The 16,816-nt window shown below is 35.5% G+C and overlaps 1 protein-coding gene across 1 annotated transcript; it reads left to right on the forward strand.

The window, feature by feature from the left end:
* Positions 1–9,951: 9,951 nt before the first annotated feature.
* Positions 9,952–11,495, forward strand: LOC127083237 (transcription factor FER-LIKE IRON DEFICIENCY-INDUCED TRANSCRIPTION FACTOR). Its single transcript, XM_051023522.1, has 4 exons — positions 9,952–10,446; positions 10,784–10,972; positions 11,049–11,222; positions 11,313–11,495. The coding sequence occupies exons 1-4, from the start codon at positions 9,952–9,954 to the stop codon at positions 11,409–11,411; spliced, it is 957 nt and encodes a 318-aa protein (XP_050879479.1). The 3' UTR covers positions 11,412–11,495.
* Positions 11,496–16,816: the final 5,321 nt, after the last annotated feature.

Here is a 16,816-nt window from a genome sequence, read left to right on the forward strand (position 1 = left end):
TGAATTTTCAATTGAGGTGCGTTTGGCGGTATAAAATTGTTGCATTAGGGTTCATGACGGTACAAGGGTTGTGTTGTCAAAAAGTTATGCGATTAGGGTTGTGACTGCACAAGAGTTGTGCTTTAAAGTATCAAGTGTTGATGCGAAAAACGATGTCGATTTCAAATGAATTGTTCATTAAAATTTTATGTCGGGGCGCTTCCCGCTTAACCCCCGCGCTGACCGAGCAGCGAAACCCCCTCTACGTAGTGTGATCAATCGCCGAAATTTAATTTGGTTTATTTAATTAACGTAATTTAAATTAATAATAATAATGTGTTTATTATTATTCTCTTGTGGTGATCAGTTATGGCCTTAGTTTTCCTTTATTTTGTTTTTCGAATTTTCAAATACGTCCTGCGTGTCGTGCCTCTCTTTTAATCTCTTAATGTAACTTCTTTTCTCATCTCACTCCCTCATATGTAAAATGAGTTTATTTTATGTAATGTAATATTATGAAGAAAGAGAAGAATACAATAACAAATGGGGACAACCTTGAAGATCTTGCTTGGAGAAGCTTAGATCGTTATTAGGTTAGCTTAGGTTCTCTCATTGGCTTGGGAGAACAATTGCTCTAATGGCCATAAATGTTTCATTTAATATGTATGTTGATGCATGTGAGAGACGATTTATATGATAAATAAGGCAGTGAGATCAAAATAATTTCAAATTCCCTCAAATTAAATATTAAGTTTATGCTTTCCAAGATTTAGTACTCATCAAGACTAGTATCGAATAATGTAGGCTTCGCCTATGCGAGGTGCATGTTCTATATTAGTAAGGTGCGATTGGATAATTGTAATATCCAATTGCTAAAACAATGGGTCAAACTTAACTAAACAAATTATAATATGATTATATATGTTTAGAAGCAAGAGTTGGAATGATCCAAGTGATGGATTGGAATAAGGAGTTATTCATCCAACTAAAATATTCGAGAGTTGTATTAGATACAATTGGAAGGAGTTCCTACCTAAATAACCTAGTTTTGTGTAATCCGCCTACGCGGACTTAAAACAAAGTGAAATGTGGATCTTGACCCACTAGAAAATCTTTCAACGGTGTTTTCCGAATCAAATGGTGAGGGTAATTTGTTTTGAGTAAAATAGTGGGAGCATATTTAATTAAAGGCCTAATTGAATATGTTATTTTAATGATATTTATATTTTTATATTTTTCATGTAGATTACCATGACAACAAACACCTCTAACAACATTTTACGATCAATCGTTGATAAGGAAAAATTGTTTGGGACAAATTTTATGGATTGACACCTAAATCTGAGGATGGTCCTCAAGCATGATAAAAAATTGTATGTCTTGGAGGAACCTGTTCTTGAAGAGGAACCTCCTAGTTCTGCACCTAAGGCAGAAAGAGATGCCTATAAGAAGTATGTCATGATGCCAATGAAGCTACTTGCCTCATGCTAGCTACCATGAACTTGGATTTGCAAAAGCAACATGAGAACATGGCAGCGTTCGATATGATCGGACATCTGAAGATGCTCTATCAAGAGCGGGCAAGGAATGAAAGTTATGAAGTTTCAAAAGCCCTTTTTCAAGGCAAGTTAGATGAGGGAGCCCCTGTAGGTCCCTATGTTCTCAAGATTATTGGGTATGTGGAAAACCTTAAGAGTTTAGGTTTTTCCCTCATAAAAGAACTTACAATTGATTTGATCTTGCAATCGTTGCCAGAGAGTTGCAATCAATTTTTCCTTAATTTCAACATGAATGATATGGACAAAACTCTTCCTGAACTGCTAGGCATGTTAAGAACTGTTGAGCAGAATCTAAAGTCAAAAGGGAAGTCCATTCTGATGATCGGAAATAGAAAGAAAAAGAACAAAAGACCACCAAGTAGGATGGTAAAGAGAATGGCAAGGAAGTTGCCAAACCCAAACCCATTGCTCCTACTTTAAAGCCTAGTGGAGGCATAGCAAAGGATGACACTTGCTTCCATTGTGGTAAGACCGGACACTGGAAGAGAAACTGCCAAAAGTACCTAGAAGATAAGAAGAATGGAGTAAAGACTTTAACTTCAAGTATTTTTGTTATTGAAATTAATCTATCTACTTTTGCATCATGGGTATTAGATAATGGATATGGTTCTCACATTTGTACCAATCTGTAGGGGTTAAAAAGGAGTAGAGATTTGGCAAAAGGTAAAGTTGACCTATGAGTTGACAATGGAGCAAAGGTTGTTGCTTTAGCCGTAGGAACTTATGTATTGACTTTACCTAGAGGTTTAATAATTTAGTTAGAGAATTGTTTTTATGTACCTGTAATTAGCAGGAATATTATTTACGTTTCTTGTTTGGACAAGTTTGGTTTTTCATTAATAATAAAGAACAATTGTTGCTCCATTTATTTTAATGATATATTCTATGCTACTGCACAAATGAACAATGGACTATATGTATTTGATCTTGAAATGCCTATTTATAACATTAATACTAAAAGGATGAAACCTAATGAGTTAAATCTAACTTACCTTTGGCATTGTCGATTAGGCCATATAAATGAGAAACACATCTCCAAACTCCATAAAGATGGACTCTTGGACTCTTTTGATGATGGATCATATTAGACATGCATATCTTGTTTAATTGGAAGGATGACAAAGTCTCCATTCACAGGAAAAGGTGAAAGAGCTAATGATCTTTTGGCCCTCATACATACTGATGTATATGGACCAATGAACATACCATCCCGAGGAGGTTATTAGTACTTCATCACATTTACTGATGATTTGAGTAGATATGATTATGTCTATTTAATGAAACACAAATCAGAGTCCTTTGAAAAGTTCAAGGAATTCAAGAATGAAGTACAAAACCAACTAGGTAAGAATATTAAAACTCTTCGATCAGATCGAGATGGTGAATATTTAAGCCTAGAGTTTGATGACCATCTGAAAGAGTATGGGATTCTATCCCAACTTACTCCTCCTAGAACACCCCAATGGAATGGTGTACCTGAGAGAAGAAATCGAACCTTGTTGGACATGGTCTTATCCATGATGAGTCACGTCGATCTTCCAAACTCTTCTTGGGGACATGCATTATTGATAACAGCTTACAAACTTAACCGTGTTCCATCCAAAAAGGTTAAAAAGACACCATATGAGATATGGAGTGGTAAGAAACCAAATATGTCTTATATGAAGGTTTGGGGTTGCGAAGTTTAAGTGAAACGACAAATTTCAACTAAGCTTGATCCCAAATCAGACAAATGCTTATTTGTGGGGTATCCTAAAGAAACAAAAGGGTATTACTTCTACAATACTTCTTAGGGCAAAGTGTTTGTCACTCGAACCAGAATCTTCCTAGAAAAGGATTTTATTTCCAAAGGAGTCAGTGGGAGGAAAGTAGAGCTTGAAGAAATTCAAGAATTACAAAGCATTAATACACCTATGGAGGAATTAGAGCAGGAAACACAAGTACGTATGGAAGAGCAACCTGCTCAAGTAGAACAAGACCAGTGTAGGTCAAGTAGGATACGTCACCTATCTGAGATATATGGATATCTCAAGGCGATGTATTACTCATGGATCAAGATGAGTCTGTGACCTACCAAGAGGCCATAACTGGTTATGAGTATGAGAAATGGCTGGAAGCCATGAAATATGAATGGGATTCCATGTACACAAACCAGGTTTGGACCTTGGTAGAGCCTCCTGTAGGAGTTAACCCTATAGGATGGAAGTGGATCTTCAAAAAGAAGACTAGAATGGATGGTAAGGTACATACCTATAAGGCAAGACTGGTTGCAAAAGGATATAAACAAATTTATGGGGTTGACTATGATAAAACCTTTTCACCAGTTGCAATGCTTTAATGTGTTCAGATGTTACTTGCTATCGTTGCATATCATGATTATGAAATATGGAAAATGGATGTCAAAACTGTTTTCCTTAATGGGAATTTTCTTGAGGATGTGTATATGACACAACCTGAAGGATTTGACATACCGGAAGAAGCCCAAAAGATATGCAAGTTACAGAGATCAATCTATATATTGAAGCAAGCTCCTAGAAGCTGGAATCTTCGTTTTGATGAAACAGTAAAACAATATGGATTCATCAACAATGAAGATGAGCCTTGTGTCTACAAGAAGGTTAGTGGGAGCATGATCGTATTCCTGGTATTATATGTAGATGACATATTACTCACTGGAAATGATGTCCCTACCCTACAACAAGTAAAGACTTGGTTGGGGAAATGCTTTTCTATGAAGGACCTAGGTGAAGCAGCCTATATATTAAGAATCAAGATATAGATCATAAAAACTACTTGGCCTAAGTCAGAGTACATACATAGACAAATTACTGAGACGTTTTAATATGCATGATTCCAAGAAAGGATTCATACCTATGAAACATGGTCTTTGTCTATCAAAAACACAATCCCCTTCAACTAAGGAAGAAAGGGATTGCATGAATAAGATTCCATATGCATATGCAATAGGATTTATCATGTATGCCATGTTATGTACTCGACCAGATGTCTTGTATGCTTTAAGTGCAACTAGTAAGTACTAATCTGATCCCGATGATGCTCATTGGGTAGTTGTCAAGAATATCCTTAACTATTTGAGAAGGACTAAGGACTCATTCTTGATATATGGAGGTTAGGAAAAGTTTGTTGTAATTGGATACACTGATGTTAGCTTCCAGACAAATAAGGATGACTTTGGATTGTAATTTGGTTATGTGCTTTGCTTAAACGATGACGCTGTGAGCTGGAAAACTTCAAAGCAAGATACAAATGTTGATTCTACAACCGAGGTCAAGTATATTGTTGCCTCAAGTGCAGCAAAGGAAGTTGTTTGGATCAAAAAGTTCATTAGTGAACTTGGCATAATTCCTAGCATTGTGGATCCCATTGATCTCTATTATGGTAACAATGGTGCTATCGCACAAGCTAAGGAGCCTAGATCTCACCAATGATCAGGGGATACAATCACACCACACAAACACATACAGCATGAAGTATACACACCAACAAGGGGCTCAAACATCAAGGGTGAGGCTTTAGTCAAGGGGTCATATCAACCTCGACAAACAAGCCAACTGGAAGGGTATCTTAGGGCTCTTAACCACTGACATTGACCGTCAGGGTGAGCAGATGAAAGGTAATGAGGATTGGACCTCATAGCTCTTAACACGAGCCTGGGTGAGCTTGAACCAATGAAAGCATGGGGGTCCAGAATGTGGGACCCTACTCCACTTGACAAACATATACTTAAGTGTTATCACCTCATTCGAGAGATAATAGATAGAGGTGTGTGAAAATATGTTGAGTACCTACACTTGACAATATTGCTGACCCACTGACAAAGCCTCTTGCGTAACAAAAGCATGATGGCCATACTATATTTATGGGTATTATGGGTATGGTTGATTGGCTCTAGTGCTAGTGGGAGACTGTTGGTGTAAGCCCTAGAGGCAAATACTTTTGGTACTTGTATCGAATTTTTTATTAATAATAAAAGACTTTTTTCTTTATTACGTTTGTTTAATAAAGTCCCTAGAATATCTAGTCCGTTTAATGTATCAAGTGTGACTTAATCATGAGATCCCATTAAACATAAGGATATTATTCTTAAAGTATCAGTAGTTGAGATTTATTATGAAGTGGGATAACATTAAAGCATTAAGACTATTATGTATATAGACTGATGATTACATATCATGGATCATGGATAAGGAGTTACCAAGTCTTAAACATAGATATGAATATTAGGAGTAATATTTATACTTGATTGACCCGCTATGAGAATACTACATAGAATATTATGCAAAGTGTCATAAGTTATTCACATGGTGATAGTGGTGTATACCACCCTTCAACCTGAAAACACTATGAACCCTAGATGTAGAGTTGAGTGCTTTATTACTGATCAAACATTGTCAGTAACTGGATGACTATAAAGACAGTTGATGGGTACTCCACGAAGCATGCTGAGGGACATGAGTGATCTAGATGGAATTTGTCCATCCTGCGTAATAGGATAAATGTCTAAGGGCCCAAATTTGAACTTGACAAGGATGACACGGTCTATGCCTTGTGTTCAATATAGACATAAGGGCAAAAACGGTAATTGTACATACAAGTATTATCACAAAAAAGGTATTTTTCAAATCATATGACATTTTCGTGTCTTGGGTAACAGTGATGTGTTGCTAGATATCGCTCATTGTATATTATGTTGAATATGTCATTTAATATAATTGCCAATATAGCGAAAAACTTACAGAGTCACACACAAAAGGACGGATTGATGAGAGATAGAGTAAATAAGGAACAGCGTAAGGTACAATGCACTTAAGTGAATTGTAGAACATCGTAAGGTACGGTGCACTTAAGTAGAATATGAAATGTGGTAAGGTACCACACGCTTAAGTGATTTTCGGTATACCATAAGATATGGGTCACATACACTTAAGTGGGCTTTTTAGCTTGCTGCTCACACAAGTGGTTCTATAAATATAACCCTTGTGTAGAAGCATTTGACTTGATGAAGTTTAGTTTCTCTCTCTCTTTCTCTCTCTCTCTCTCTCTCTCTCTCTCTCTCTCTCTCTCACACACACACACACACACACACACACACTCAAAGCCTTCATTCGTAGCAGCTAGCACTGAGACTGAAGGAATCTGTTCAAGTGGACTGAGTAGAGACATTGTCGCCATTCAACACTCGTGATCACTCCTTAGATATGCATCAAAGGTTTCAACCGCCACAAGAGGTAACAGTTTCTATCACTGTTCATGCCTGTTCGTAAAGATCACTGAAGGAAATTTTTTAATTTCCGCTGCGTCTTGGATCATAATTTTCCTTCATAAACACCATAATCTATTTCCTTACTCTATTTTTTCTCTTTGGTTTAAACACCACAATTTGGGTTAATGACCTTCATGGTTAATACACCATTTTCATTGGTTAATCACTGATTCTTAGTAAAAAGATCATTTGCTTTTGGATTGACGCATTCATGGTTATACACCCCTTTCTTGGTTTTGACACCACTTTCTTTTCTCTCTTTAGTTTAAACACCACAATTTGGGTTAATCACCTTCATGGTTAATACACCATTTCTTTGGTTAATCATTGATTCTCAGTTAAAATACCATTTGTTTTTGGGTTAATCACCTCTATGGTTAATACATCTCTTTCTTGGTTTAAACACCACTTCCCTTCTCTCTTTGGTTTAAACACCACAATTTGAGTTAACACCTTTATGGTTATACACCTCCTTTCTTGGTTTTGACACTATTTCCTTACTTCTTTTTCCTTTGGTTTAAACATCGCTTCAGTCAGTTTCTAGTCTTTTCCAGTTTAAACACCACCCCCAATCATCTCTTACTTTCAGTCTTTGTTCTCCAAACTACGAAGCTCTGACTTCCTTATTGCATTATGAGGATACGTAGGCACGAGGATATGAATCCTTGGCGAGCCCGTTTCTTTCTTTTTCCCCCTTTCTCTTTCCGGTTCCACGAACTACGAAGCTCTGACTTTCACATTGCACTATGAGAATATGTAGGCATAAGAGCCTCAATCCTCCTCGAGCATTCTCTCTCTAATCCATTTTTTCTTTTGCAGGTACATGAAGATAACAACACTCATCCAAGCAAGAGAAATCAAAACGGTTCCCATGGAGTATCATGGATGTGAGAGGTGTTAATACATCCCCCTTGCATAATCGACTTCCTTACCCATTTCTCTGTTCCACTTGGGTTTTATCGATATTTTCCATTCCCTCTTTTGGGATAAATAAAGTTTGATGGTAACTCTGTTGTATTTTCGATCGTGCGACACATTTAAGTATATTTCGTCCAGCTTCACATGCTATCTAATATTCTTTAATCATTAACATTAGTAAAAAATCTATTGAACCTTGGAGTTATTAGAGGGTACCATAGCACTTTGGCAAGAGGATACTTCTTGCTTACATCGTCATCATCATCACCATCATTGTCCTTCACCTTGTAACACAAAGACAACAAAATATTCCATTATCTTCAGGAAGTTTTCTTTCCGCAAATTCAAAAAATTCAAGAACTCATTTCTCATACACCAGACTTAATATATTAGCTTTCATCCAACTACGATCTATAATACATCCTAAAATTTATATCAAATGTTTGTAAAATCATTTAACAATACAACAACAACATTCTCAACAACACAATAACAATCTCAATACAACAACTTTACTAAGTCACATTTTTAAAAATAAAATATTGTTAATTCATAACAACAATACAACAACTACACCAAAAACATATAACGTTCTCAACAACACAAAAAATAATCTCAATCTCAAAAACATATGACATTAAACAACAACAACAAAAACAATAAAAACACAATAACATTCAACATTAAAACTCTAGGGTTTAGGGTCTCAAGAACGAGAACAACAACATTAATATAACGTGAATAATGGTGAAATATTTCAGGTACCGTAAAAGTGAAGAAGAGTCAAAGAAATGAGTTGCATGATTCTTTCTTGTGAGTTTCGACTTTCCTTTCCTTAATTCGTACCAGATACGATGGAGGTTAATGAAGAAATGAGTTTAGTAAAAATGTATTTTCGCTAAAGAGTTGTCATGTTATAAGGGAAATAACATGAGTTTTGCGAGGGAGTTGTTATGGTATGAGGAAAATAAACTTCAACTTGTTATGTTTTAATTAAAAAACAATACTTTTCACCACAATTACTATTAACAATTGTGGTGATAATGTAACACACTTCACCGCAGTTACTTTGATCAACCGTGGGGAAATGTTCTAAATATTTGTCTATATAAAGGTTCAACACGTTCATTCAACTTTTCACTAAACCTAACTCATTCCGCCTCCAAACTTCATCTTCTATTCTTGTTGCGTTGTTGTATCACTAATCCTAAAGGATTAAGATTTAAAGATATTAAAATAGTATATTGAAAATTTTGGTTTGAAGAATAATGTCAAGTTTCACCCTATCAAGTAAACGAGGTATGCTTGAATCTTGTCATTGATCTTCAACATCAAAATTTTCAAGATAGTAAAAAAGAATGAAGATGTTGCAACATAAAAGTGTCATAAACGCGGCAAAATATAATTTAATTTTGATTTTAAAATTAAAAAAGAAACACGGCACATTTTTTCTTAATTACAAAAATCTGACCATGGTGAAATATGTCTTGAAAATAAAAAGGGAAAAAAAACGTTTAAATAAATAATTTTCATCATGATACACAATATGACCGAGATGAAAGTACGTTATGAAATCTGCATCTTACAGCAGTGTGTGTCAATGTCAGACGGTTGAGGTAAATATATAATCATTGGAGTATAAGATAAATTTTTCATAACTTTTTCAATAGTGAGGGTTTACCGCAGGAGGGACCTACCAAATGATAAAAAATTTACACTTGATTCCATTCACACAATATATATAGTAGTGAGTCCACATCAGCTATTTTCCCCATATCATGATCTGAAAATGACACTTGACAATGAGCTAAGCCATGACTCTAAATTTGAAGTTTTTTAATATGCAAAGTAATCCATTGCAACAAATAGAAGCAAAACTCAGCACAAAATCATGAAAGATATGATCAGTGACTTCTAGTTAAATATACAAGTCGAGAATTGCATGCTCATGCACAAACTTACAGCATGATGTGAAAGTGATATGTTCAAAAATATAAAGTAATAGCTACTTATTTTAATGAATCATTTTCTCTTCAAAAAAAAAGTAATTATGAGTTTTTTAACAAACTTAAAATGATAGACCTAGTGCAGGGCATATTGAAACTCATCTTATTCCATTCATACCGAAACTATTATATTAATAATAATCATGCTACTCTTTTTCATATATATAAATACTATTAAACCTCTCATGTATATCCATGTTCCACCATGAACTCAAATATGAAAGATCAAGATCAACAAGACTCACTAGTTTACACAGACAATTTTGAGTTGCATGATTTCATTGACGATCCAAACTTTGATCAATTTATAGATTTAATTAGAGGTGAGAATGAAGATGGAATGTGTAACTTTGGTTCTGACCTTATCAATGATCGTTTCATTGATAATCATCAACCTCTTTCCATTCCTCTAATTCCATTACTTGATCACAACAACAACAATATTAATAATATTGTGAATGTCTATGATCCAAGCTCTTCAACAATTGGCTCGTTTGCTTGTTATGATGAGGAGGTTAAGGGAGAAGGAGAAAATGATTGTGATGATTCTCCGGCAACAACAACCACGACCTCGATCGATGATGCCAAATCTAGGGCTAAAACCGATCGGTCCAAAACTCTCGTTTCGGAGAGGAGGAGGAGAGGTCGAATGAAGGATAAGCTTTATGCATTGCGATCTTTAGTTCCCAACATTACAAAGGTAAGTCTTTTTATGTCAATTGAATTTCACTTTTTTTTATTTGTAGATAGTGGTAATAACTGCTAGAAGCTAGAAGTTTACGTATACAACCCTAATATTAGAGTTTGAACCCTGGTGATGGCGTCTGGCCTATTAATATTGATTTTTGTCAGTTGAACTAGATTGGAAGAGATTGAATTTAGAATTTTCAACTTTCCATAGATGTATATTTGCTTTAAACTAGGTTTATTTTTGCACTAGGTTAAGATTAAGTTTTCAATCTAATATACATGAGATAGTAATTTGAGAATGAAAATTGTAAAGTAATCAAGATATAATTGTGTATATACATATACAGATGGATAAGGCCTCTATAATTGGAGATGCAGTATCATATGTGCATGATCTTCAAGCACAATCTAGGAAGTTGAAGGCTGAGGTTTCAGGACTTGAAGTCTCTTTATCTGTGTCTGAGAACTATCAAGGATCAATTAACAACACCATTAATGTTATTCAAAGCCACCCCATTTGCAAGAAAATTATCCAGGTTTGTTTCATCTTTTTCCATTTCACATTTTAATATATGTATACAATTTTAACATTTGTGCAATATGTTATATTAGGTTGAGATGTTTCAAGTGGAGGAAAGAGGTTACTATGCAAAAATAGTATGCAATAAAGGAGAAGGAGTTGCTGCTTCATTGTACAAAGCTCTTGAGTCTCTTGCAAATTTCAATGTTCAAAATTCAAACTTAGCCACCGTTTGTGACACTTTTCTACTTACTTTTACATTGAATGTAAGTTAGTAATTATGATTATTATTAATTATGATTGTTAATACTTTTCTTAAGGATTAATTAGTGATCATTTGATGCTTTTAAAAACAGGTAAAAGGTTCTGAACAAGAAATGAATCTTCAGAATTTGAAGCTATGGGTGGCAGGAGCTCTTTTGAACCAAGGCTTTGAATTCTTGCCATCCTTTTGAGCTATTGCATGAAGTATTAATTTGGCGCGAAGATTGTAGAAAACAAATTAAATTTCCGATAAAAATTAGAATAAAATAATTTTTGACACTTATCTATGTTTATTTGTTTCTAATTTAAATCTTCGATTCATGTGTTTTAAATTAGTGATACAAGTCCCTCTTACCGTTAACCAACTATGAATATTGACATAAGTGTGTGCTCAAAATCAATACTATCTCATCAAACTTGCGAATAATTGAGTATCTTTCTCATGCAAAACTAGCACACTAAGTGATTGAGTATGGTGAAGAATTTCTCCTAGAGGGATCTAGTATGGATCGTCTATAGGATCAGTCTTAACAAGTTGTTCATCAACAATAAGCTTAAAAGAACCGACTTTTAAAGAATTCACTCTTAAAAACAGAAGGTGCACTTGCTCGATGGCTAAGTCCTGTTAAATATTTGTGGCCTCCTATAAATCCCATGGCATAAAATTTTTCATCCCACATAGAAACATTCCCTTCTAAATGGGAACGACAAGTTTTATCCTCTTTTTCCTTTTCCTTTTCTTTATCACCCTTATACTATATTGTTTTCTTCCATGGGGAACACTTAGTAAGACATGATTTACTAACATCAAAAACATGAAGCGCTATCTTGTGTTAAAAGTCTACCACAAGGCAATGATCAAGACAGATATAAAATTGATAGGATGAAAGTTGTACAAAATAAATTTTAAAATATGTGTTAAATTATGTTTTAGATTCGACTCACCTCCATCAATTTACAAAAAATTGATGCAAATGGGTAATTGAGCAATCCCCTTCAAGATGTTTTGAAAACAGTTATGTTCGAGAATAAGAAATATGGATGAATTTAGATGGTGGACAGAGCGGTGGTGCAAGTCTCTAGAGCGGTTGAACACGGGGTGGACCAGCAATGTTAGCCCTCTCAAGTTAGTAATTGAGTCTAAAATAGGGTCGTGTGAAATATGAAAAGTGTATGTACATTAATTTGTATGCCTGCATGTATATATATTTAAGTCTGGTAGTCATTGGACATTTCTTTGTCTTTACTGGTTGTTTCAAAATCGCAAATCAGCCTTCTTTTATTGAGCATTTGGCTAACCCATAATAATTTCCCCCAATGTTTGTCGTGATATGTTGAACGAGAAGTCTTTATAGGTTTGTGCAGGCCACATAATATCGGGTTGACCACCAATAACCATGAAAGAATCTAGGAACTAGTTGCTAAGTAAGTGAGAGACAAACGCATTAATAGACAATCTTATCACTGCGTTGTTTCACAGAATTTTCGTACATGTGGCCCTAACTTCGCAAGATAGGGCATGACGTTTTTCTCTAAGATATTTGAGTGCACTCAAGTACCATTGTATTTCCAAGATAACATCTGACTATAACTTTTTGTCTACCCATTTTCTGTAACTTGGATCGTTTATTTACTTGTCCTACTCCAATATATAAAGATAACTTGTCTTTCAAATGAACTTTTCGTCCCCATTGCCCCTTGGAATTCACTATCGTTTCTCCATCTTGCATTTTCTTACGAGCTCTGATGATCTTTGACTTCCTTGTTGTCTCGCTTGATTTGGGCCTTGTGTCTCTTGTGCCACCCTGTTCTTCCAGCTCACTCACTATTCTTGTTTTTCCAGCTCTTTTTTTATTTCTCAAAGGTATCTTTTTGTCTCCTTATTCGCGTTCTGCACCTCTCACCCCTCTTGCAACGGTCAACTTAGGGAACGCACATGTGAATGTAGCAAACAACCTTGACGACAGTGAATACTCGCATCAACTAGGGTTGAAATCCCATATAATTTAGACATTTTTTATGGTGATCTTTTAAAATTAACAACCCATTGTTTGTAGGTGTTTTTAACAAATAATCACGAATTTAGCTCACTTGTGAGATTAACTCGAAAAATCTCTAAAGCAATTTGTGCAAAACAAATATACAAGAAAAAGTGTTTGTGAATTGAATGTGAATGTATGTACGTAGACAAAGTGGACACAAATTTTATAACAAAAAAAGCTTGGATCAAAATAATAAACGAAAAGTGCAATAAATGACATTAAAAAGAAAATACGGTAAATGACAATTAAAGTAAAATGTTTCAATTAAGGAAACATGTAAACAATGAAAGAAAAGAACGTAGACTCATCAATGTTCCTCACAAACTGTTTCGCTCTTTGACTCAGGTACTCCAGTTATATAGATAAATATATGAATTTTACGACATTGATTACATTGCATGATCTGGCTATTTATACTAAACTAAAGATAATCGTCTCCTACAATTTGCTACTAGAAAGTGTGTTGGATTTATTAATCCAGCGTCACCCTTGGGTATTCGATGGGCTTAACATCCCAACCCATGGAGCTTAGTATGGGCTAGGCTCAGCTCCTTGAGGGGATCTATACTATAAGGAAATAAAGTTGCACCCTCACGAGTAGCAATTACTTTTAGCACAGTGGTAAGCGCTTGATCCAAAAATTGGCATCAGAGCAAGGTGATGGGCTCCAATCCCCCCGACTGACACTGGGGGAGATTGTTGGATTTATTAATCCATCGTCACCCTTAGGGATTCGATGGGCTTAACATCCCAACCTATGACGCTTAGTATGGGTTATGCGTAGCTCCTTGAGGGTTCTATACTATAAGGAAATAAAGTTGCGCCCTCACTAACAACAATTGATTTTAGCACAATCGTAAGTGTTTGATCCAAAAGAATGGACGTGTATCAAAAACATGCACTCCAGTCTTCTGAAACACATCTACGTTGTCAGAACTTGAAAACTGTCGAAAACCATTATCCCACATTCGCAACTGCTCCAAGCATTTAGATGCCTTCTTGTCGAAGGTAGTTTGTGAAAAACGCTAGTGTTGAGACAACTTCTTTCAAGTATTTATATTCCAAAATATCCTAAGTCCTTGACGTCTGTTAAACGCTTCGACTTCGACATGATGTCAAAATCTCAGCTAGATTTGTTCTTAAGATTCTTCTAAATTATGTTCATCGCACTAGTCAAAATGCTCCAGACGACGTGTATGTTCCTGTCAAAGCTTTTCAAAAAATACTAACACTTAGTAAGCTTCTCAACGTAGCATTCTTTGTTTACTTTTATTCAACTAGAAATTCCAAGCTAACAAATGCCCCCCAAAAATGTCACTTTCGGTCATATATGTCATATGGAAGAAAGGTGTCATTTTTGTAATTCTTTGACATTGTTCAAATAGCATGTACATGTCACATCAATTAGACGTTTTCTTATTTTTTATTTTTTTTATTTGGTCATCATGACCATTTTCTATCAAACTTTCACATCACAGACGTGCGTACGACTGATCATGATCATCCCCAATTTCCTATGAGATTAATGAACAACTAACTTAAATTAAATTAATAAGAAATCATTTAAATTCAATATTATCATCTTTTCCCATAACTCTTAGTCCTAAATGTTGATCTGAATATGCCACTTGTCCAAAATATTGGAGGAAAAACTAAAACATTCTCTTCCTCATTTGACTATTTAAACGCTTCTTCATTAACTCTCCTTTCTTTTAGCCTTTCCTTACTTGAAAAATAAAGTAAAACCCTAGAGAGTTTTGTAACTTCTATTATCTTCTCCTACGCATTTATTTCCCAAAAACTTCTGAGAATCAACAATGGATCCTAAAAGTGCGTCCAGTCCTGCTTCACACGCTCTCTTTGCTGCTACCGTTGACGAACCCCTTCTTATAGATGATCACACCTAGATCCCAGAGCCTCTCATGGAATATGGGAGAAGAAAGGTCTGGTATTCTGACGTACTTTCCTTACTCCATTTTAGGTACCACTTTCGCTTTCATGGGTCCCCTTCCTAGACATGTTAAGAAACTTCATGTTCTTAAACATTTCTTCCCCAGCCACCCTTTGTGTGAACCTTTGGTGTTCCGAGATGAACATTTTGATTTTAGTTTCTTCAAGAATAGGGTGTTTCAGTCATCTCCTCTGATTGTTTATGACTCCTCTTATATCTAGTGGTTGAATAGGGTTCAATAAAAGAAAAAAAAACTTATGGAAAGATCATGGAATTTTTGACTTGGTACAACTCTCAAGAGTTGGCCCTAAGTACAACCCTCACATTCTCCTTGCATCCATGTGCTTATGGGACACCTCCACCAATACATTTCACCTACCTTGTGGGTGGAAACCCCTACGCTCTTCAACATCGCCTCTATTGTTGGTCTTCGACAAACTGGAGAACCTTTTGAGCCTTCAAAATTCACCAAGACCAAACCCGGATTTATTCTTAGAAAAACTACTTACAACACATTCATCGACGAGCATTATGCCTCGACAGAGAATGTGGGGGATCATGAACACATAGCGTTTCTGACTTACTGGCTTTCTCGCTATATCTTCTGCTCTCGTTCCGTCTAAGTGGCCAAATGATTTGTACCTCTGGCCACCTAGCTTCATGAGGAGAGGAATGTCTGCCTCAATAAACCGATGTTATGTGGCCTATATGAATCCTTGGGCTTATCATCTCGCAATTTCATGGAACAAAAAAATCCTTAAAGTCCCATGGTGGGTGGCCTCATCTAGCTCTTGCAGTTGTTGTTTAACGCCACTTTCGAACCTTCTATGAAATCAGGGATTCTCCCTAATTCATAAGCGGGAGTCGATGTCCTGATGTTTGTTGGAACAAGATTGTTCATATCTCTTAGGTTTTGATGATAGAAAAGTATTTAAAGAACAAATGGGTATGCTAACATATGTTTAAGTGTGCGGGGTCACAAGTATAGAATTAATCCTGATTGAAGCATATGTGAAGAAGTAATGTTAACCTGATTCTAATTGATCAGAATCTGAATTGGTTCATCATCCACTAAAGGCGTTCATACTCTAGTCTCATAACCCAGATTCTAATGACATATCATATTCTAAAAGGTTGAAGAGCATCTAAGTTATACAATGTACCAAAGCAGACTTGTATTATCAAAACCCCAGATTTCTAGACAGAGTCAACCAGGGTTTCGTTTTGCAAGACTCGAGGAATAATGATGTGACATCTTCATTCTGTTCTACCTTTTGGTAAATAGTAGTACTTCAAAAGGTGTTGTGAAATATGTCATTATTCAGTGGGAAAAGCTTCAAACCAGATGCATTCTCTAACGTCTATCTTGGCATGTTTCTTCACTAAGTTTTCTCGTTATGTTTACATCCTCCAAAGACTCTTTCTCATCCTCTATAAAAGGAAGTTGAAGATTCAAAGGAAGGTGACAAAATCACAATGCATTGAAAGATCTTGTGCATAACTCTGAGTTGTTATTTCTTGTAACTGTTATTTCCTAAGACCTTAAGATTTATTATCTTTGTTTATCTTAGAAATATTATGTGGTTTTAAAACCTTTGTGATT

The sequence above is a fragment of the Lathyrus oleraceus genome, chromosome 5 (assembly GCF_024323335.1).
Source record: "Lathyrus oleraceus cultivar Zhongwan6 chromosome 5, CAAS_Psat_ZW6_1.0, whole genome shotgun sequence".
NCBI lineage: Eukaryota > Viridiplantae > Streptophyta > Magnoliopsida > Fabales > Fabaceae > Lathyrus > Lathyrus oleraceus.

Excerpts from the sequence above, each read along its gene's own strand:
- LOC127083237 (XM_051023522.1), top strand. The coding sequence starts at position 9,952 with ATGAACTCAAATATGAAAGATCAAGATCAACAAGACTCACTAGTTTAC. Across the intron at positions 10,447-10,783 it reads TAGTTCCCAACATTACAAAG|ATGGATAAGGCCTCTATAAT; the intron begins GTAAGTCTTTTT and ends ATACATATACAG. Across the intron at positions 10,973-11,048 it reads TTTGCAAGAAAATTATCCAG|GTTGAGATGTTTCAAGTGGA; the intron begins GTTTGTTTCATC and ends ATGTTATATTAG.